At 50.6% G+C, this 24,143-nt stretch overlaps 1 protein-coding gene across 1 annotated transcript in view; it reads right to left on the reverse strand.

Annotated features, from left to right (window-relative positions):
- LOC146020606 (integrin alpha-M-like) overlaps positions 1 to 24,143 on the reverse strand; it is a 184,906-nt gene that overhangs the window by 12,266 nt on the left and 148,497 nt on the right. The window contains exons 23-26 of the mRNA XM_083153855.1: positions 18,078 to 18,157; positions 17,850 to 17,933; positions 9,125 to 9,191; positions 2,295 to 2,402 (exon numbers count right to left, since the gene is read on the reverse strand). Coding sequence (XP_083009981.1) covers positions 2,295 to 2,402; positions 9,125 to 9,191; positions 17,850 to 17,933; positions 18,078 to 18,157 — 339 coding nt within the window. The remainder of the gene's footprint in view (positions 1 to 2,294; positions 2,403 to 9,124; positions 9,192 to 17,849; positions 17,934 to 18,077; positions 18,158 to 24,143) is intronic.

Consider the following 24,143-nt stretch of genomic DNA (forward strand, 5'->3'; position numbering starts at 1 on the left):
AGTAGTACGCACGGTGACGCCATGTGTGATAGAGGAAAGTGATGCTGGAACTAGTATTGCGCACGGTGACGCCATGTGTGATAGAGGAAGGTGATGCTGGGACCAGTAGTGCGCACGGTGACGCCATGTGTGATAGAGGAAGGTGATGCTGGGACCAGTAGTGCGCACGGTGACGCCATGTGTGATAGAGGAAGGTGATGCTTGGACCAGTAGTGCGCACAGTGACATCATGTGTGATAGAGGAAGGTGATGCTGGGACCAGTAGTGCGCACGGTGACGCCATGTGTGATAGAGGAAGGTGATGCTTGGACCAGTAGTGCGCACAGTGACATCATGTGTGATAGAGGAAGGTGATGCTGGGACCAGTAGTGCGCACGGTGACGCCATGTGTAATAGAGGAAGGTGATGCTGGGACCAGTAGTGCGCACGGTGACATCATGTGTGATAGAGGAAGGTGATGCTTGGACTAGTAGTGCGCGCGGTGACGCTAGGTGTGATAGAGGAAGGTGATGCTGGGACCAGTAGTGCGCATGGTGACGCAATGCGTGATAGAGGAAGGTGATGCTGGGACTAGTAGTGCGCACGGTGACGCCATGTGTGATAGAGGAAGGTGATACTGGGACCAGTAGTGCGCACGGTGCTGCCATGTGTGATAGAGGAAGGTGAAGCTGGGACCAGTAGTGCGCACGGTGACGCCATGTGTAATAGAGGAAGGTGATGCTGGGACCAGTAGTGCGCACAATGACATCATGTGATAGAGGAAGGTGATGCTGGGACCAGTAGTGCGCACGGTGACGCCATGTGTGATAGAGGAAGGTGATGCTGGGACCAGTAGTGCGCACGGTGACATCATGTGTGATAGAGGAAGGTGATGCTGGGACCAGTAGTGCGCACGGTGACGCCATGGGTGATAGAGGAAGGTGATGCTGGGACCAGTAGTGCGCACGGTGATGCCATATGTGATAGAGGAAGGTGATGCTGGGACCAGTAGTGCGCATGGTGACGCCATGTGTGATAAAGGAAGGTGATGCTGGGACTAGTAGTGCGCACGGTGCTACCATGTGTGATAGAGGAAGGTGATGCTGGGACGAGTAGTGCGCACAGTGACATCATGTGTGATAGAGGAAGGTGATGCTGGGACCAGTAGTGCGCACGGTGACGCCATGTGTGATAGAGGAAGGTGATGTTGGGACCAGTAGTGTGCGCGGTGACGCCATGTGTGATAGAGGAAGGTGATGCTGGGACCAGTAGTGCGCGCGGGGTGACGCCATGTGTGATAGAGGAAGGTGATGCTGGGACTAGTAGTGCGCACGGTGACGCCATGTGTGATAGAGGAAGGTGATGCTGGGACCAGTAGTGCACGCGGTGACGCCATGTGTGATAGAGGAAGGTGATGCTGGGACCAGTAGTGCGCACGGTGACGCCATGTGTGATAGAGGAAGGTGATGCTTGGACTAGTAGTGCGCACGGTGACGCCATGTGTGATAGAGGAAGGTGATGCTGGGACCAGTAGTGCGCATGGTTATGCCATGTGTTATAGAGGAAGGTGATGCTGGGACCAGTAGTGCGCACGGTGACGCCATGTGTGATAGAGGAAGGTGATGCTTGGACTAGTAGTGCGCACGGTGCTGCCATGTGTGATAGAGGAAGGTGATGCTGGGACCAGTAGTGCGCACGGAGATGCCATGTGTGATAGAGGAAGGTGATGCTGGGACCAGTAGTGCGCACGGTCACGCCATGTGTGATAGAGGAAGGTGATGCTTGGACTAGTAGTGCCCACAGTGATGCCATGTGTGATAGAGGAAGGTGATGTTGGGACCAGTAGTGGGCACGGTGACGCCATGTGTGATAGTGGAAGGTTTTACTTGGACTAGTAGTGCGCGCGGTGCTGCCATGTGTGATAGAGGAAGGTGATGCTGGGACCAGTAGTGCGCACAGTGACATCATGTGTGATAGAGGAAGGTGATGCTGGGACCAGTAGTGCGCACAGTGACGCCATGTGTGATAGAGGAAGGTGATGCTGGGACCAGTAGTGCGCACAGTGACGCCATGTGTGATAGAGGAAGGTGATGCTGGGACTAGTATTGCGCACGGTGATGCCATGTGTGATAGTGCGCACGGTGATGCCATGTGTGATAGAGGAAGGTGATGCTGGGACCAGTAGTGCGCACGGTGATGCCATGTGTGATAGAGGAAGGTGATGCTGGAACTAGTAGTGCGCACGGTGACGCCATGTGTTATAGAGGAAGGTGATGCTGGAACTAGTAGTGCTTGTAGTGAGATGTATCAGATACCTGTGAGCTGGTGACATTTGTATCCTTCCAGATAAGAGTGTCCCCCAGTCTGATCGGGACCAGGAATATGACAGAGAGAGGAAGACGGCGATCCCCCAAATTGTTCAACTGTGGGGGGAGAGAAAGAGGAACGTCTGACCGAGGAACATGTTATCAATGCAAAGAGACTACCTATCTATCTCATGTATATCTCTCTCTCTCTATATATAACTGCACCTTATGATAAAAGGCCTGACATGACATCTCAAATCTATATATATATATATATATATATATATATATATATATATATATATATATTCAGTAGCGCACGCAGGGGGGGTTCCGAGTACCCAGAAACCCCCCAGGAGTCTAAGGGCCCTAGGCTGAAAGCTGAGGGTCCCCTCTTTCCATGAGTACAAGATTTTTTTAAATCGGACCTTGGGAACCGGAGATATCTGACTTCAAAGCAGTGGTCCCCATCCAAGCCTGTTAATTACTTTTCCCAGTCAGATATTTCATTTTCTGTCTCACTTAGAGTTTTTCTGAGGTTATATTCCAAAAGCTGGGACTCTCCCCCTTTGATGGACACTAGTAGCTTGTCTCTACCTTGACCACTACCAGAGATATCAGCCTTCCAGCAGCTGGTTACTGCTCCAGCTCCACACACCTGGTATGTAGTTTTATATACTCGTTGGCAGATTGCTCTGCCTCCTGAACTCTGATCCCCTAGTCCCCAGTACCATTTAGTAGGTGGAATTCTCTAGTTTATAATTCCATTAAAATCTAAGAAATCTATTTCCGGGAACTGGAGATATCTGTAGTCAAGCAAGCTGTCCTCCCACCAGAAAATTATGAATAATAAGCCCCCTCCACTATACACCCCTCCTCTGCATATTAAACATCCTCTACCACCCTGGAAGTTATGTATCAGGGCCCCTTCATTCAGCCCCCTTACCACCTGCGGGACATCAAAGCTTCCCCCACCCCTACCGCTGGAGGATCAGTAGGGGCCCCAATACATTGCTATGCCCAGGGGTCTACACTGCTGTTGACGCCCCTGTGTGTGTGTTGCCTGGCACTCTCCTAGTTGTATCATCCGGTTGCGGTGCCCTCGATCCCAGGAATTGGGAGATATATCTTGTAGATTGTTGGAGGTACTCGCAACACTTTTCAAATTTTCAAACAAGAAATAAAGCAAAGCTCACACAAGGGGCTGCTGTGACACAGCAACTAGGAGAGTGCCAGGCAACACACACACAAGGGTCTGCTGTGACACAGCAATTAGGAGAGTGCCAGGCAACACACACACAAGGGTCTGCTGTGACACAGCAACTAGGAGAGTGCCAGGCAACACACACACAAGGGGCTGCTGTGAATTTCTCGTGTCATTCTGGAAGGGGACAAGGATTTGTCATATAAAGTGTGATCAATAAGATTTGAATGATTGCTGTATAATTGCTGTATAAGTCCAGCGCTCTCCGATAAACCCATCTTTTTGTGTATCTTTGCTGTCAGACTCTCACTAATGTGGGGGGCGGGACCAGGGCTGGATTAACAATGGGACTGATGAATCTGTAGCTTCAGGCCCACTCTCCAAACACTCTTTGCTTACTTTTGTAGCTGAGGGATGGGGCTTTCCAAGGAGCCCAGCCCCGCATCGCTAGCCCCCTGGGAACTGGAGATAACTGCGGGCAAATTTGGAACATTTTCCCCATAGGTTTACATGGGACACGCTAATTCCGTCCCCCACCCAGTTCCCACAGCTGCCCAGCTGATCTCATTCAAACCCAAATCGCTGGGCCTTCAATCTGATACCAGGCTGGTCCATATGGGTTAATTGGTTCCAGAGATATTGAGGCTAAAACTATTTTTTTATTTCTGAAATGTAATTTCATGACTGTTCATGTTCTTTGAGGGCAGATTACTCTGAAACCAAACAGCCCAGTTTCATGGGACCACAAACATTCGAAGCCCACTCAAAAGTTCTTCAATATGTACTGGTCTCATGTACTGTAAATGGGTCAGTTGGTTCCGAAGATATAGCCGGTTAAACTATATAGCCATTTAAAGAAGGGGGGTTTCTCTCCCTTTCTCACCAGAAAATGCATGGACTAGGCTGGTGTAAAAGGGGCCAACCCGGGAATGTCCCTGCATGATCCTGGGACAATATTCCCTGGTAAATCCCTGCATTTTCTGGTGTGAAGGGGGTATTATTTGAAATAGCCAGGACCTGCAGTGCTCTGAATACAGCCGGGCAGCCCCCTGCTCTCTGCCCGGCTGTCAATGACTGTCACTTCTGCCCTGTGGAGGCTGTCCCTCAGTAACCACAAGCATGTATTCTCCTTGGCAATGAGCATGGAACCCCTGGCAATGAGCATGGAACCCCTGGCAATGAGCACGTAGGTAAGCAGTACTTATGTAGCACCATTTTTAATAGATATAATGTTGCTTGGCATAATACGTAAAGGACATTATGGTGTGTGGCTTAACATGTAATGGGCATTATGGTGTACATTTTTAATGTCCCTGTTTGTTGAGCATATTCTGAATTTTAGCTCAATCCGTTTTGCAAAATGTTAATTTTGCCTTAATCTGTGTGGCATAACCTGAATTTTGACTCAATCAGTGTGCCATAGTGGGAATTTTTGCTTAGTCGGTGTGAATTTTGTCTCATTCCATGTGGCATAATGTGTAAGAGGCAAGTACAGTATAAGGGGTTACTATTGTGTTGCATGATTTGTATAAGGGGTATATGGTGTGGTAAACTTAGATGACCACATAAAAAGGTGCTGAAATGTTATCTACCATGTTTTCAGTATTTTTTTTATCAAAGAAAAAAGTATACTTTGAGCGCTGCGGGTCAAGGTTAAAGTGCTGTGTGCAAGTGGCTGCCCTCTGGGAGGGGGTTGCCGCCCCCAACAGAAATTAATAAAAGAAGAAAATACCAGTAGGCGCCTTATGCACACACATATAACAATTTATTAAATTAGCATAACATACAAAAAATTAATTAATTAGACTAATTGGACACAAAATCAATACATATAACAATATTAATGAATATAAAAAAGGTAAAAAACATGTGCAAATAGCGATGGGTTTGATGAATATATATTTACCAAGTCCCAGTAGGATTCGATCATATGCGCATATGATGCCAGGTACTAGTGTCCCAAAAATTGAAGGATAAAATGCCGGCGTTCTGTGGGAGTAGATATCACTTGTAAGATCTCCCAACAGTATTTTTGTAATCCACAGCGAAGGTTTTTATAAAATGGCTTTGTGGTAACAAGCAAAGAATAAGTATAGCCGATGAAGTCGACACTTCTGTGTCGATGGAGACGACAGCCACAGATGACAATTGCAGGCAAAGAATTTGCAGCGGATCCCAATTCCGGGGAACGAGTACACCAAACTGCCCCACGTTTGACGGTGTCAGATGGTTTGCAGAGCAGCCGCACCGGCCAGACAGCCAAGTGCAGGCCGCTGGACACCGTTACCGACTGAGGCTGCTTGGGTCTGGGTCTCGCGCGCTCTGCTATGAGCGTACCGGCTGGATGCCGTGAGATGATGTGTTGGCTGTATGGCGTCTCCAGTGACACACCACTGTTGCGCTTCTGTGATGGTGGCGGGGACCGTAGTAAGCTGGTTGTCTTGGAGCTCAAAGTATGAGATTGCTCCGGGTCCACTGGTTCAAAAGTAGCAACAGCACTCCTATTCAAGACGCGTTTCGCCGCACTACGGCAGCTTTTTCAATTGAGGATAGAGCATTCAGCCTGGTGAGCAGGTTTTATACCTTGCTGGATGTTTTTGCACAGGTGTATGTGATTGATTTTAAATAGCTTCACTGCTGGCAGTTTCATTACCATGTCTCACATTGTGAGTCAGCTGGAGGCATTATTAAACCTTTTGACATAGCTATTTGATGCACAAAATCGGCATTTTGCATTGGCACATGTATATATATGTAAATTTAGATTGTCATAGACATATAGATACTACCAAAAAATAATAATAAAATAGAGTACTAAAAGAATTATAAGAATCAAAATAAACACGTATGTATGTTATGCTAATTTAATAAATTGTTATATGTGTGTGCATAAGGCGCCTACTGGTATTTTCTTCTTTTAGTATTTTTTTTATGACTGGAGTGACGCCTCATCCCGCAAGTATCTTAGGACATTGGCATCCTGGGGGTGCACCTTTGGAGGGCACCTGCCAATATATCTCCCTGCATCCTGTGAGTGTCAGAATTTGTAATATATATATATATATGCATTAAACTCTGCACCAGCACTTTTCTTAATAAATGTGGAGCCTTATGTGTGCTAACCCAGATTTTGGACACTATGTATGAGGGGAGTGTGCAAATATATCATCCGATGCTCTCAGTGATGGCGATACATGGTCACCTATGACTCCTATCTGTCTTGCCTGTCATGGGATGATTTCAGCCTGTGTTGGTATCGACTCTCTGGTGGCCTCCAGTGGTGAGTCTGTGCCATTTCAGTCCACTCCTCTGTGCATCAATTATGCACAAGTGTGTTTTCATTAAGCCCTGCTAGGCTGGAGTTCACAGCTGCTCTAATTGCCTGAGGCCTTGATAAGGCATCCTCACCTGTGCAACCCTGCCAGTCATAGCCTTGAGCTCAGAGCTCCTTGTCCTGCTTGTCAGCTTGGTGGTGTTCCTGGTTCCTAACCCTGCGTTTGCTAAAGTTGGTGGTGTGTTCTTGGTCTCCAGAGTCTGCCTGTCAGTGCGGCCATTCCTTGCCTGGTCTCTTCTGGTCCCTGTTCCCTGGCTCCCTGCAGAAGCTCCTGTGTCAGCTGGTTCCTGCAGTTACACTGCAGTTAGGAGGATGTCATCTGTGGTTCCCGTCATCTCCCAGATAAGTCAGGGGTTACCCTGCAGTTCCTTCTTTCTGCCAGTATTTTTATTATTACACTACTGTGCATTGTTGCGCCAGTATTGTTTATTATTCCATTCATGCGCATTGTTGCGTTCATATTTTTGTATATCACACCACATTGTTATATCACAGCTGCACATTGTTGCATTGTATACCACTAAGGGTCATATCTGTTTAGTGGTGTCCACCGGTATACATAGTCACCCCTGGTGGATAACCTCCCATCTGGGCCACTCCAGGTGGATTCCGGCCTGTCCTGTCCTTGTTTAGTTTTTCTTTTGCGCCCGGGCTGTCCCTCGTAAGACCTGACTGCAATGGAGTCTGGGCGGGCCTAATTCACCCTTACAGCCAGGGCGGCTACAGGAGAAGACTAGCACTGCACGTATTCGCTAACATCAGACCGGGGCAACAGAGTTTAGAGGACAGGTCCGGTTCTGCCTCAGCTGGCCCTAACAGTCGGCACTGAAGACCAAAGTCTGGCCGATGGAAGGTAAGTATATTATATTTACCCTCTTTTCTGTGCCAGGCCGTTGCATATGCCAACCTCTTTGCCATTTCTCACCCTATACTAAACCCTTTGCATTTTTCCTATGCCAGCCCCCTGCCTTTTCCAGGCATATATAATTAGTTTAAAGTATTTACACAAATAGAGACACACCCAACCAGAACACTGGTCACGCCCCCCACATTATTAGGTGCTGGCCACAACCCTTATTATTGCACATAATAGGCCTTTAATAATTTTCAGCTCCAGGCCCATTTAGACCTTAATCTGGCACTCGGCGTGAACATGACGCTGGTCTGTCACATGTATGTGTGTATGTCACCTAGAACATGACGCTGGTCTGTCACATGTATGTGTGTATGTTACCTAGAACATGACGCTGGTCTGTCACATGTATGTTTGTAGGTCACCAAGAACATGATGCTGGGCTGTCACATGTATGTTACCTAGAACATGACGCTGGTCTGTCACATGTATGTTTGTATGTCACCTAAAACATGATGCTAGTCTGTCACATGTATGTGTGTATGTCACCTAGAACATGACGCTGGTCTGTGACATGTATGTTTGTAGGTCACCAAAAAAATGATGCTGGGCTGTCACATGTATGTTTGTATGTCACCTAGAACATGACGCTGGTCTGTCACATGTATGTGTGTATGTCACCTAGAACATGACGCTGGTCTGTCACATGTATGTGTGTATGTCACCTAGAACATGACGCTGGTCTGTCACATGTTTGTGTGTATGTTACCTAGAACATGACGCTGGTCTGTCACATGTATGTGTGTATGTTACCTAGAACATGACGCTGGTCTGTCACATGTATGTGTGTATGTCACCTAGAACATGACGCTGGTCTGTCACATGTATGTGTGTATGTCACCTAGAACATGATGCTGGTCTGTCACATGTTTGTGTGTATGTTACCTAGAACATGACGCTGGTCTGTCACATGTATGTGTGTATGTCACCAAGAACATGATGCTGGGCTGTCACATGTATGTTACCTAGAACATGACGCTGGTCTGTCACATGTATGTTTGTATGTCACCTAAAACATGATGCTAGTCTGTCACATGTATGTATGTATGTATGTCACCTAGAACATGACGCTGGTCTGTGACATGTATGTTTGTAGGTCACCAAGAACATGATGCTGGGCTGTCACATGTATGTTTGTATGTCACCTAGAACATGATGCTGGTCTGTCACATGTATTTGTGTATGTCACCTAGAACATGACGCTGGTCTGTCACATGTATGTTTGTATGTCACCTAGAACATGACGCTGGCCTGTCACATGTATGTGTGTCCCATGCACATTGCATGCAAACGCATCCCGTGGATCTATCCCATAATGCAGGTGATTCTTGCAGCGTGTATGGGCACCTTTACACGTATGTTTTTACTTTGTACACACATGTTCTTACCCTGTACACATGTTGCACACTGGCGTCACTGGAGGAATAGTTGTGGTATTTGCTGGACTCTTCTAGGCTGTAACAGTGAGTACGGGTAAATGCAGTGTACACGTAAGAGCGCTCTAATAGAGAGGACACTCTCATATCATATGTCTCATGCCTGTACCTCTCTATTAACCCCTCATCTCTCACTGTATGTGACTGACACCCATTATCACTGAAACATTGTAACCATACCCCATTACATTGTCCCTACACCCAACAGGTCCTCTGTCCACCTGACATCCCATCCTCCTCTACCTGCCCCCAATATTCTACATCCCGAGACCTGATCCCATATCACCTACTCCGCTCTGTCCTCTCTCCCCCTCCCATCCCCTATGTATGAACTATGGATGTTATTTTCCGCTCTGTCCTCTCTCCCCCTCCCATCCCCTATGTCTGCAGTATGGCTGTTATACGCCGCTCTGTCCTCTCTCCCTCCCATCCCCTATGTCTGCAGTATGGCTGTTATACTCCGCTCTGTCCTCTCTCCCCCTCCCATCCCCTATGTCTGCAGTATGGCTGTTATACTCCGCTCTGTCCTCTCTCCCCCTCCCATCCCCTATGTCTGCAGTATGGCTGTTATACTCCGCTCTGTCCTCTCTCCCCCTCCCATCCCCTATGTCTGCAGTATGGCTGTTATACTCCGCTCTGTCCTCTCTCCCCCTCCCATCCCCTATGTCTGCAGTATGGCTGTTATACTCCGCTCTGTCCTCTCTTCCCCTCCTATCCCCTATGTCTGCAGTATGGCTGTTATACTCCGCTCTGTCCTCTCTCCCCCTCCCATCCCCTATGTCTGCAGTATGGCTGTTATACTCCGCTCTGTCCTCTCTCCCCCTCCCATCCCCTATGTCTGCAGTATGGCTGTTATACTCCGCTCTGTCCTCTCTCCCCCTCCCATCCCCTATGTCTGCAGTATGGCTGTTATACTCCGCTCTGTCCTCTCTCCCCCTCCCATCCCCTATGTCTGCAGTATGGCTGTTATACTCCGCTCTGTCCTCTCTCCCCCTCCCACCCCCTATGTCTGCAGTATGGCTGTTATACTCCGCTCTGTCCTCTCTCCCCTCCCATCCCCTATGTCTGCAGTATGGCTGTTATACTCCGCTCTGTCCTCTCCCCTCCCATCCCCTATGTCTGCAGTATGGCTGTTATACTCCGCTCTGTCCTCTCTCCCCCTCCCATCCCCTATGTCTGCAGTATGGCTGTTATACTCCGCTCTGTCCTCTCTCCCCCTCCCATCCCCTATGTCTGCAGTATGGCTGTTATACTCCGCTCTGTCCTCTCTCCCATCCCCTATGTCTGCAGTATGGCTGTTATACTCCGCTCTGTCCTCTCTCCCCCTCCCATCCCCTATGTCTGCAGTATGGCTGTTATACTCCGCTCTGTCCTCTCTCCCATCCCCTATGTCTGCAGTATGGCTGTTATACTCCGCTCTGTCCTCTCTCCCCCTCCCATCCCCTATGTCTGCAGTATGGCTGTTATACTCCGCTCTGTCCTCTCTCCCCCTCCCATCCCCTATGTCTGCAGTATGGCTGTTATACTCCGCTCTGTCCTCTCTCCCCCTCCCATCCCCTATGTCTGCAGTATGGCTGTTATACTCCGCTCTGTCCTCTCTCCCCCTCCCATCCCCTATGTCTGCAGTATGGCTGTTATACTCCGCTCTGTCCTCTCTCCCCCTCCCATCCCCTATGTCTGCAGTATGGCTGTTATACTCCGCTCTGTCCTCTCTCCCCCTCCCATCCCCTATGTCTGCAGTATGGCTGTTATACTCCGCTCTGTCCTCTCTCCCCCTCCTATCCCCTATGTCTGCAGTATGGCTGTTATACTCCGCTCTGTCCTCTCTCCCCCTCCCATCCCCTATGTCTGCAGTATGGCTGTTATACTCCGCTCTGTCCTCTCTCCCCCTCCCATCCCCTATGTCTGCAGTATGGCTGTTATACTCCGCTCTGTCCTCTCTCCCCCTCCTATCCCCTATGTCTGCAGTATGGCTGTTATACTCCGCTCTGTCCTCTCTCCCCCTCCCATCCCCTATGTCTGCAGTATGGCTGTTATACTCCGCTCTGTCCTCTCTCCCCCTCCCATCCCCTATGTCTGCAGTATGGCTGTTATACTCCGCTCTGTCCTCTCTCCCCCTCCCATCCCCTATGTCTGCAGTATGGCTGTTATACTCCGCTCTGTCCTCTCTCCCCCTCCCATCCCCTATGTCTGCAGTATGGCTGTTATACTCCGCTCTGTCCTCTCTCCCCCTCCCATCCCCTATGTCTGCAGTATGGCTGTTATACTCCGCTCTGTCCTCTCTCCCCCTCCCATCCCCTATGTCTGCAGTATGGCTGTTATACTCCGCTCTGTCCTCTCTCCCCCTCCTATCCCCTATGTCTGCAGTATGGCTGTTATACTCCGCTCTGTCCTCTCTCCCCCTCCAATCCCCTATGTCTGTAGTATGGCTGTTATACTCCGCTCTGTCCTCTCTCCCCCTCCCATCCCCTATGTCTGCAGTATGGCTGTTATACTCCGCTCTGTCCTCTCTCCCATCCCCTATGTCTGCAGTATGGCTGCTATACTCCCCTCTGTCCTCTCTCCCCCTCCCATCCCCTATGTCTGCAGTATGGCTGTTATACTCCGCTCTGTCCTCTCTCCCATCCCCTATGTCTGCAGTATGGCTGTTATACTCCGCTCTGTCCTCTCTCCCCCTCCCATCCCCTATGTCTGCAGTATGGCTGTTATACTCCGCTCTGTCCTCTCTCCCCCTCCCATCCCCTATGTCTGCAGTATGGCTGTTATACTCCGCTCTGTCCTCTCTCCCCCTCCCATCCCCTGTGTCTGCAGTGTGGCCGTTATACTCCGCTCTGTCCTCTCTCCCCCTCCTATCCCCTATGTCTGCAGTATGGCTGTTATACTCCGCTCTGTCCTCTCTCCCCCTCCCATCCCCTATGTCTGCAGTATGGCTGTTATACTCCGCTCTGTCCTCTCTCCCCCTCCCATCCCCTGTGTCTGCAGTATGGCTGTTATACTCCGCTCTGTCCTCTCTCCCCTCCCATCCCCTATGTCTGCAGTATGGCTGTTATACTCCGCTCTGTCCTCTCTCCCCTCCCATCCCCTATGTCTGCAGTATGGCTGTTATACTCCGCTCTGTCCTCTCTCCCCCTCCCATCCCCTATGTCTGCAGTATGGCTGTTATACTCCGCTCTGTCCTCTCTCCCCCTCCCATCCCCTATGTCTGCAGTATGGCTGTTATACTCCGCTCTGTCCTCTCTCCCCCTCCCATCCCCTATGTCTGCAGTATGGCTGTTATACTCCGCTCTGTCCTCTCTCCCCCTCCCATCCCCTATGTCTGCAGTATGGCTGTTATACTCCGCTCTGTCCTCTCTCCCATCCCCTATGTCTGCAGTATGGCTGTTATACTCCGCTCTGTCCTCTCTCCCCCTCCCATCCCCTATGTCTGCAGTATGGCTGTTATACTCCGCTCTGTCCTCTCTCCCCCTCCCATCCCCTATGTCTGCAGTATGGCTGTTATACTCCGCTCTGTCCTCTCTCCCCCTCCCATCCCCTATGTCTGCAGTATGGCTGTTATACTCCGCTCTGTCCTCTCTCCCCCTCCCATCCCCTATGTCTGCAGTATGGCTGTTATACTCCGCTCTGTCCTCTCTCCCCCTCCCATCCCCTATGTCTGCAGTATGGCTGTTATACTCCGCTCTGTCCTCTCTCCCCCTCCCATCCCCTATGTCTGCAGTATGGCTGTTATACTCCGCTCTGTCCTCTCTCCCCCTCCCATCCCCTATGTCTGCAGTATGGCTGTTATACTCCGCTCTGTCCTCTCTCCCCCTCCCATCCCCTATGTCTGCAGTATGGCTGTTATACTCCGCTCTGTCCTCTCTCCCCCTCCTATCCCCTATGTCTGCAGTATGGCTGTTATACTCCGCTCTGTCCTCTCTCCCCCTCCCATCCCCTATGTCTGCAGTATGGCTGTTATACTCCGCTCTGTCCTCTCTCCCCCTCCCATCCCCTATGTCTGCAGTATGGCTGTTATACTCCGCTCTGTCCTCTCTCCCCCTCCTATCCCCTATGTCTGCAGTATGGCTGTTATACTCCGCTCTGTCCTCTCTCCCCCTCCCATCCCCTATGTCTGCAGTATGGCTGTTATACTCCGCTCTGTCCTCTCTCCCCCTCCCATCCCCTATGTCTGCAGTATGGCTGTTATACTCCGCTCTGTCCTCTCTCCCCCTCCCATCCCCTATGTCTGCAGTATGGCTGTTATACTCAGCTCTGTCCTCTCTCCCCCTCCCATCCCCTATGTCTGCAGTATGGCTGTTATACTCCGCTCTGTCCTCTCTCCCCCTCCCATCCCCTATGTCTGCAGTATGGCTGTTATACTCCGCTCTGTCCTCTCTCCCCCTCCCATCCCCTATGTCTGCAGTATGGCTGTTATACTCCGCTCTGTCCTCTCTCCCCCTCCTATCCCCTATGTCTGCAGTATGGCTGTTATACTCCGCTCTGTCCTCTCTCCCCCTCCAATCCCCTATGTCTGTAGTATGGCTGTTATACTCCGCTCTGTCCTCTCTCCCTCTCCCATCCCCTATGTCTGCAGTATGGCTGTTATACTCCGCTCTGTCCTCTCTCCCATCCCCTATGTCTGCAGTATGGCTGTTATACTCCCCTCTGTCCTCTCTCCCCCTCCCATCCCCTATGTCTGCAGTATGGCTGTTATACTCCGCTCTGTCCTCTCTCCCATCCCCTATGTCTGCAGTATGGCTGTTATACTCCGCTCTGTCCTCTCTCCCCCTCCCATCCCCTATGTCTGCAGTATGGCTGTTATACTCCGCTCTGTCCTCTCTCCCCCTCCCATCCCCTGTGTCTGCAGTGTGGCCGTTATACTCCGCTCTGTCCTCTCTCCCCCTCCTATCCCCTATGTCTGCAGTATGGCTGTTATACTCCGCTCTGTCCTCTCTCCCCCTCCCATCCCCTATGTCTGCAGTATGGCTGTTATACTCCGCTCTGTCCTCTCTCCCCCTCCCATCCCCTGTGTCTGCAGTATGGCTGTTATACTCCGCTCTGTCCTCTCTCCCCTCCCATCCCCTATGTCTGCAGTATGGCTGTTATACTCCGCTCTGTCCTCTCTCCCCTCCCATCCCCTATGTCTGCAGTATGGCTGTTATACTCCGCTCTGTCCTCTCTCCCCCTCCCATCCCCTATGTCTGCAGTATGGCTGTTATACTCCGCTCTGTCCTCTCTCCCCCTCCCATCCCCTATGTCTGCAGTATGGCTGTTATACTCCGCTCTGTCCTCTCTCCCCCTCCCATCCCCTATGTCTGCAGTATGGCTGTTATACTCCGCTCTGTCCTCTCTCCCCTCCCATCCCCTATGTCTGCAGTATGGCTGTTCTACTCCGCTCTGTCCTCTCTCCCCCTCCCATCCCCTATGTCTGTAGTATGGCTGTTATACTCCGCTCTGTCCTCTCTCCCCCTCCCATCCCCTATGTCTGCAGTATGGCTGTTATACTCCGCTCTGTCCTCTCTCCCATCCCCTATGTCTGCAGTATGGCTGTTATACTCCCCTCTGTCCTCTCTCCCCCTCCCATCCCCTATGTCTGCAGTATGGCTGTTATACTCCGCTCTGTCCTCTCTCCCATCCCCTATGTCTGCAGTATGGCTGTTATACTCCGCTCTGTCCTCTCTCCCCCTCCCATCCCCTGTGTCTGCAGTATGGCTGTTATACTCCGCTCTGTCCTCTCTCCCCTCCCATCCCCTATGTCTGCAGTATGGCTGTTATACTCCGCTCTGTCCTCTCTCCCCTCCCATCCCCTATGTCTGCAGTATGGCTGTTATACTCCGCTCTGTCCTCTCTCCCCCTCCCATCCCCTATGTCTGCAGTATGGCTGTTATACTCCGCTCTGTCCTCTCTCCCCCTCCCATCCCCTATGTCTGCAGTATGGCTGTTCTACTCCGCTCTGTCCTCTCTCCCCCTCCCATCCCCTGTGTCTGCAGTATGGCTGTTCTACTCCGCTCTGTCCTCTCTCCCCCTCCCATCCCCTATGTCTGCAGTATGGCTGTTATACTCCGCTCTGTCCTCTCTCCCCCTCCCATCCCCTGTGTCTGCAGTATGGCTGTTATACTCCGCTCTGTCCTCTCTCCCCCTCCCATCCCCTGTGTCTGCAGTATGGCTGTTAGTCTGCAGTATGGCTGTTCTACTCCGCTCTGTCCTCTCTCCCCCTCCCATCCCCTGTGTCTGCAGTATGGCTGTTCTACTCCGCTCTGTCCTCTCTCCCCCTCCCATCCCCTGTGTCTGCAGTATGGCTGTTCTACTCCGCTCTGTCCTCTCTCCCCCTCCCATCCCCTGTGTCTGCAGTATGGCTGTTCTACTCCGCTCTGTCCTCTCTCCCCCTCCCATCCCCTGTGTCTGCAGTATGGCTGTTCTACTCCGCTCTGTCCTCTCTCCCCCTCCCATCCCCTATGTCTGCAGTATGGCTGTTCTACTCCGCTCTGTCCTCTCTCCCCCTCCCATCCCCTGTGTCTGCAGTATGGCTGTTCTACTCCGCTCTGTCCTCTCTCCCCCTCCCATCCCCTGTGTCTGCAGTATGGCTGTTCTACTCCGCTCTGTCCTCTCTCCCCCTCCCATCCCCTATGTCTGCAGTATGGCTGTTCTACTCCGCTCTGTCCTCTCTTCCCCTCCCATCCCCTATGTCTGCAGTATGGCTGTTATACTCCGCTCTGTCCTCTCTCCCCCTCCTATCCCCTATGTCTGCAGTATGGCTGTTATACTCCGCTCTGTCCTCTCTCCCCCTCCCATCCCCTATGTCTGCAGTATGGCTGTTATACTCCGCTCTGTCCTCTCTCCCCCTCCCATCCCCTATGTCTGCAGTATGGCTGTTATACTCCGCTCTGTCCTCTCTCCCCCTCCCATCCCCTATGTCTGCAGTATGGCTGTTCTACTCCGCTCTGTCCTCTCTCCCCCTCCCATCCCCTATGTCTGCAGTATGGCTGTTCTACTCCGCTCTGTCCTCTCTCCCCCTCCCATCCCCTATGTCTGCAGTATGGCTGTTCTACTCCGCTCTTTCCTCTCTCCCCCTCCCATCCCCTATGTCTGCAGTATGGCTGTTCTACTCCGCTCTGTCCTCTCTCCCCCTCCCATCCCCTATGTCTGCAGTATGGCTGTTCTACTCCGCTCTGTCCTCTCTCCCCCTCCCATCCCCTATGTCTGCAGTATGGCTGTTCTACTCCGCTCTGTCCTCTCTCCCCCTCCCATCCCCTATGTCTGCAGTATGGCTGTTATACTCCGCTCTGTCCTCTCTCCCCCTCCCATCCCCTATGTCTGCAGTATGGCTGTTCTACTCCGCTCTGTCCTCTCTCCCCCTCCCATCCCCTATGTCTGCAGTATGGCTGTTCTACTCCGCTCTGTCCTTTCTCCCCCTCCCATCCCCTGTGTCTGCAGTATGGCTGTTATACTCCGCTCTGTCCTCTCTCCCCCTCCCATCCCCTATGTCTGCAGTATGGCTGTTCTACTCCGCTCTGTCCTCTCTCCCCCTCCCATCCCCTGTGTCTGCAGTATGGCTGTTCTACTCCGCTCTGTCCTCTCTCCCCCTCCCATCCCCTGTGTCTGCAGTATGGCTGTTCTACTCCGCTCTGTCCTCTCTCCCCCTCCCATCCCCTGTGTCTGCAGTATGGCTGTTCTACTCCGCTCTGTCCTCTCTCCCCCTCCCATCCCCTGTGTCTGCAGTATGGCTGTTCTACTCCGCTCTGTCCTCTCTCCCCCTCCCATCCCCTATGTCTGCAGTATGGCTGTTCTACTCCGCTCTGTCCTCTCTCCCCCTCCCATCCCCTATGTCTGCAGTATGGCTGTTATACTCCGCTCTGTCCTCTCTCCCCCTCCTATCCCCTATGTCTGCAGTATGGCTGTTATACTCCGCTCTGTCCTCTCTCCCCCTCCTATCCCCTATGTCTGCAGTATGGCTGTTATACTCCGCTCTGTCCTCTCTCCCCCTCCCATCCCCTATGTCTGCAGTATGGCTGTTATACTCCGCTCTGTCCTCTCTCCCCCTCCCATCCCCTATGTCTGCAGTATGGCTGTTCTACTCCGCTCTGTCCTCTCTCCCCCTCCCATCCCCTATGTCTGCAGTATGGCTGTTCTACTCCGCTCTGTCCTCTCTCCCCCTCCCATCCCCTATGTCTGCAGTACGGCTGTTATACTCCCCTCTGTCCTCTCTCCCCCTCCCATCCCCTATGTCTGCAGTATGGCTGTTATACTCCGCTCTGTCCTCTCTCCCCCTCCCATCCCCTATGTCTGCAGTATGGCTGTTATACTCCGCTCTGTCCTCTCTCCCCCTCCCATCCCCTATGTCTGCAGTATGGCTGTTATACTCCGCTCTGTCCTCTCTCCCCCTCCCATCCCCTATGTCTGCAGTATGGCTGTTATACTCCGCTCTGTCCTCTCTCCCCCTCCCATCCCCTATGTCTGCAGTATGGCTGTTATACTCCGCTCTGTCCTCTCTCCCCCTCCCATCCCCTATGTCTGCAGTATGGCTGTTATACTCCGCTCTGTCCTCTCTCCCCCTCCTACTCCGCTCTGTCCTCTCTCCCTCCTATCCCCTATGTCTGCAGTATGGCTGTTATACTCCGCTCTGTCCTCTATCCCCTATGTCTGCAGGATATCCTACGTACATGGAACAGATGACTGACAATATCCTGTGTCTGTGACTCACCTGCTGATGGTCACATCGATTGCGTACATCACTGCTATGTGGGACGAGGACACCATCAGGTCAGTCATTGCTCCCCGATTATCACTGTGGGAAGGAATAAATAAGTTACCATGCTTTCAGCAATACTGAAGGCCACAATTTGGGGCCTTTCCCTATATGTTGTGGTGGCTGAGCCACGTCCATCGCTCTCGGGAATGACTGATGCACTACATGTATAATGCTGCTCACCTGGTCACATTAGCAGTCAGAGTCAGTCTGTCTCCCAGCTCAGCATTTGGTGCTACATGGAAACTGATGATGAAGACCACCTGGAGTAGACAGAATATCGGTGTTATGGGGGAAGGCTCATTGTGTGACTAGGGGCCGGGACAGCCCCGAGCTTCAGCCCTGGTCAATGTGTGGCCTGGAGGAGAAGACCCCTTTACTGGGCAGATCCCTACTCCCCCAGGGCCCCCTGCCAGGGTTTACCATTAGGGGGTCATTCCACCACCGCAGGGACTGGCATAAACATGTTCTGCGGAATTATCTTACTGACTGGTGGAGCTTGGCACTTATAAAATACGGTGGACCCCTACATCTTTTGTCCCCCGTATTGTTGGATCCTGTTTCTTTGTTTCAGCTCCTGATGTATTATTGGCAGAGTTTGCTGGTGCACATGTTGGTACGTGTCCGTGTTGTGCTGGGGTTTGTGGAGAGTCCTGGTGATGGTCTACTGATTCCTACATGTGCGCTCTAACCGGACATGCACCCATATTGTCAGCTAGTCTACTGATTCCTACATGTGTGTTCTCTAACCGGACATTCACCCATATTGTCCGATAGTCTCCTGATTCCTACATGTGCGTTCTGTAACCGGACATTCACTCATATTGTCAGCTAGTCTACTGATTCCTACATGTGTGTTCTCTAACCGGACATTCACCCATATTGTCAGCTAGTCTACTGATTCCTACATGTGTGTTCTCTAACCGGACATTCACCCATATTGTCAGCTAGTCTACTGATTCCTACATGTGTGTTCTCTAACCGGACATTCACCCATATTGTCAGCTAGTCTACTGATTCCTACATGTGTGTTCTCTAACCGGACATTCACCCATATTGTCAGCTAGTCTACTGATTCCTACATGTGTGTTCTCTAACCGGACATTCACCCATATTGTCAGCTAGTCTACTGATTCCTACATGTGTGTTCTCTAACCGGACATTCACCCATATTGTCAGCTAGTCTACTGATTCCTACATGTGCGCTCTAACCGGACATTCACCCATATTGTCAGCTAGTCTACTGATTCCTACATGTGCGTTCTCTAACCGGACATTCTCCCATATTGTCAGCTAGTCTACTGATTCCTAAATGTGCGTTCTCTAACCGGACATTCTCCCATATTGTCAGCTAGTCTACTGATTCCTAAATGTGCGTTCTCTAACCGGACATTCACCCGTATTGTCAGCTAGTCTACTGATTCCTACATGTGCGTTCTCTAACCGGACATTCACCCGTATTGTCATCTAGTCTACTGATTCCTACATGTGCGTTCTCTAACCGGACATTCACCCGTATTGTCAGCTAGTCTACTGATTCCTACATGTGCGTTCTCTAACCGGACATTCACCCGTATTGTCATCTAGTCTACTGATTCCTACATGTGCGTTCTCTAACCGGACATTCACCCGTATTGTCAGCTAGTCTACTGATTCCTACATGTGCGTTCTCTAACCGGACATTCACCCGTATTGTCATCTAGTCTACTGATTCCTACATGTGCGTTCTCTAACCGGACATTCACCCGTATTGTCATCTAGTCTACTGATTCCTACATGTGCGTTCTCTAACCGGACATTCACCCATATTGTCAGCTAGTCTACTGATTCCTACATGTGCGCTCTAACCGGACATTCACCCATATTGTCAGCTAGTCTACTGATTCCTACATGTGCGTTCTCTAACCGGACATTCTCCCATATTGTCAGCTAGTCTACTGATTCCTACATGTGCGTTCTCTAACCGGACATTCTCCCATATTGTCAGCTAGTCTACTGATTCCTAAATGTGCGTTCTCTAACCAGACATTCACCCGTATTGTCAGCTAGTCTACTGATTCCTACATGTGCGTTCTCTAACCGGACATTCACCCGTATTGTCATCTAGTCTACTGATTCCTACATGTACGTTCTCTAACCGGACATTCACCCATATTGGCCAATAGTCTACTGATTCCTACATGTGCGTTCTCTAACCGGACATTCACCCATATTGGCCAATAGTCTACTGATTCCTACATGTGCATTCTATGTGTGAGCTGGCTATTCATCTGGCTGCTTCCAGGTTATCTAGCCCCACATTATCCAGCTTCTCCCCAGGTTTCCTAAGTGAACCCAGCAGGGGTTCAGGGCTTGTTATGGTCTGTCCAGGGCTCTCAGTCTGAAGATTTTTCTGACACTGAACAGGACTGGCCTCAGAAATCCTCAGATTCAGAGGGGAAAGGCCACCGGAGGATCATATGTTACTGGCTAGGGTGGACGCTTTCGTTAAAGCGGTCTGGGATTGTTTCCACATTTCCGACGAAGAGCCTCTACCTGTTCCTCAGGTTCCTTGTTTCAAACGTAAAAAGAAGGACCCTTGCACTTTTCCACCATCCTATCAATTGATATTTTTAAAGAGGCCTGGGCTCACCCTAACAAAAAAATTCTCCTAACCAGGAGGTTTTCTTCCTTCTACCCAATGCTAGAGGATGACAGACAGTGCTGGGAAACTCTGTCACATGTCGCCCAGTTTGATAAAGCCACCACACTCCCTATTCCTAAGGTCACGTCTCTCAAAGAGCCCATGGATAGAAAGCTGGAACAATTTTTGAAAGTCATCTATATTAAATCAGGAGCGGTCCTGCAACCTACGTTTGTGGCTGCATGGGTGTCATTGGCCAGAATTAGCTGGTTGGTTGCTTTGACTGAGGGCTCCGAACTGGTGCTCGTCACTCAGACATTGTGGTCTTCGTGGATAACATCAGAGAAGCTAACAGCTATCTAGGTGAAGCAGTTTTGGATGCTGGAACCTTTGCCTCGAAGGCTTCAGCCTCATCAGTGGCTGCACGGCGTATCCTCTGGCTGTGCTCATGGCGCGCGGACAACAAATCCAAAAAAGCTTTGGAAGTCCTGCCATATACAGGTCATTTGGGCCTGAATTGGACAAGATTGTGGCCACTATGGCCGCATACAAAGCCTTCCTACCCTCCTAACCTCTGCAGCACCTTTCACCCACAAGAAAAAACAACAGGGCAGCCCTCCTCTCTTTTCCTGGCGCCTATGAAGAAACCTCAGAAATCCAGGGGCTGTCTGGCATGGACCAGTTGCTGTCCGGCTCGAAAACAGGCAGACAAGCAGGCAGCCCAACGGTGGGCAACACCAGCAGGTTGCCTCCACAGTGGACGGACGTCTTCTTTTTGATGTCTGGAAGATGATGATATCGGAAATCATTTGCAGAGGCACGCATCGAGACAATTCTTTTCAACAGGGTTTCCTGTAGACGTCGGGAGGACTACCACTCTTTGCAGAGCCATGCTCTCTCACCTCCTAGGGGGTAATAGAGCAGGTGCCTGTTCATCAACAGGGCATCAGGTTTTATTCAAACCTTTTTCTGCTCCCCAAGCCCGATGGGTCCATTGGTCCTATTCTCAATCTTCAGAACCTTCGAATTCCTCAGTTCAGGATGGAGTCTTTTTGTTCGATTCTGCTGGCCCTGGAGCAGGGGGATTACATGGTCTCCTTAGATGTGAACGATGTATACATTCACATTCCTATTCGGTAGGACCATCAACAATTCCTCAGATTTGCTATTCAGAGAGATCACTTGCAGTTCAAGGCCTTGCCTTTTGGACTTTCAACTGCACCTCGGGTATTTACAAAGGTCATGGCATTAATGGCAGCTCACTTGAGGCTTCAGGGGATCCATATTCTCCCTTATCTAGATGATCTCCTCTTGATGGCAGATTCTCAGGCCTCACTTTAGAGTCATCTTGACCAGACTGTGATGCTGCTACAGGCCCACGGTTGGTTGATAAACTGGCGCAAGGCCAGCTTGATGTCATGCCTTGTTGGACATCAGGTTGCATTGGGTGTTTCTACCTGAAAAAAAGGTGAGATCGGTGCAAGACCTAGTGCATCAGTTTCTTACACATCGGACAATCTCCATTCTTTTCTGCATGAGCCTTCTGGGAAAGCTAGTGACTTGCTTCGACATGGTGGAATACACACAATTCCACTCCAGAATGCTACAGCTTCTCTGCACCTGGAATAGCTTCCCTCTTCACATCAAATCAGAGGTTCATGGCATCCAGAGAGACCTGTTCATTATGGTGGCTTCACATGGTCAATTTGACCAGAGGTCATCCCTTCCTTATTCAGGATTGGGTGATCCTTATGACAGATGCCAGCCTCAGGGGCTGGGGGCAGTAGTCAAGTCCCATTCATTTCAGGGACGTTGGACTCTGGAGGAGCAATGTCTGCCCATCAATGTTTTGGAGCTGTGGGCCGTTTACAGAGTACTTTGTCCGGCCAAGGTCTTCCTTCAAAACCAACTAGTGAAGGTCCAATCGAACAACTCCATGGCGGTGGTCATACATAAATCTTCAAGGAGGCACCTGCAACCCAGCAGCCATGCAAGAGGTAGCTCACATTCTGCGCTGGGCCAAAAGGTTGTTACAGACTCTCTCAGCAGTCTACATTCTAGGATTGCTCAATTGGGAGGTCAATTTTCTGTGCAGACAGGACATTCACTCTGTAGAGTGGTCCCTCCATCCTGAGGTCTTTCACCAGCTGGTTCATCGCTGGGGTTGGCCTCAGATTGACCTGTTTGCATCCCGCCACAATTGCAAACTTCCTTGCTACAGGGCGCATACCAGAGATCCTGCAGCATTTCTGGTGGATGCTTTCTCAGTGCCATGGCCATTTCAAATAGTGTATATCTTCCCACCAGTGGCGCTTCTACAGAGGGTTCTTCACAAGTTGTCAATGGATGTTGGTGGTCGCAATTCGTGTAGCTCCAGACTGGCCCAAAATGGCCTAGTACAGTATGCCGATATACTCAGACTTTCAGTTACCCCCAGTGGTGTCTTCCTCTGTGGCCCGCTCTGTTAACCCAGGGACCGTGTCTTCACCTAGACCTTCAACATCTAGCTTTGACGAGTCAGCAGTTGACTGGTCCATCCTAGAAGCTAGGGGTTTTTCAGAACAGGTCATCAAAATCATGATGTCTGCCCAGAGGCCTTCTACTATGCCAATCTATCATTGAGTATGGCGCAAGAATTTCTCGTGGTCTCTTGCACGTTTTAGTTCTTAATTGTCAAGGATGCTAGTATTCCTTTAATCAGGGCTGGAATCGGGCCTCCATTTGGCTTCTCTAAAGGTGCATGTCTCGGCTTTCTCTGTTTTGTTCCAGAGGCAGGTGGCTCACTCCTTCAGCTATTCAGACCTTCCTACAGGGGATTCTGCACCTTCAGTCACCCTTTATCCCACCAATTCATCCTTGGGATTTACAGTATCTTTAGCTCTTCAAGTTTTACCAAAGGCTTCATTTGAGCCATTTGCAGAAGTGGCCATCCATTGGCTCACATGGAAAAGGGTGGTTCCGTTGGCTATGGCTTCTGCACGTTGTGTTTTGTGGGTGCTTTCCCACAAAGTTCCTTTTTTAACTTTTTACCCAGAGCAGCTTTGTTGTGCAGTTGCATGGTCCTCTGCCCATACTTTTGTCAAATTTTACAGTTTTGACCCTTTCGCCTCTGCCTATAGGACTTTTGGGTGTAGTGTCCTTAGTACGGGTGTGGCATGACTCACCGACAGTCGGGATCCCGACAGTCATTATCCCGACGTCGGGATCCCGACTGCCTGGCCTCAGACAGCGTGGCCAGCGCAACAATGCCCCCACGAGGGAAAATAGCCGTCGGGAACCCGGCCGTCTGTGTTTTAACCGTCGGGATCCCCACGTCGGGTTAATGACTGTCGGGATCCCGACTGTCGGGACCCCGTCCGGCACCCCTTAGTACAGCTGGGAAGCATTCCCGTCCGTAAAGGGAATGCTTTGGGATATCCTAATGTTCCAGAGTTCCAGCATTGGTTGAAGGAAAAACTGAGATTTTTGTCTTACCTGTTAAATCCGTTTTTCTGAAGCCATAATGGAACATTGGGTGCCCACCACCCCAGTCTACTGGAAGGTTAACTGGATTTCATTCTGTCACAATGTGAATTGTCAGGGCTCGGGTCTCTGGTGTTCCCGGCTGTGGCAGCAGTGGGAGAGTG

Source organism: Crinia signifera, chromosome 7, assembly GCF_055691185.1.
Source record: "Crinia signifera chromosome 7, ASM5569118v1, whole genome shotgun sequence".
NCBI classification, from domain to species: domain Eukaryota; kingdom Metazoa; phylum Chordata; class Amphibia; order Anura; family Myobatrachidae; genus Crinia; species Crinia signifera.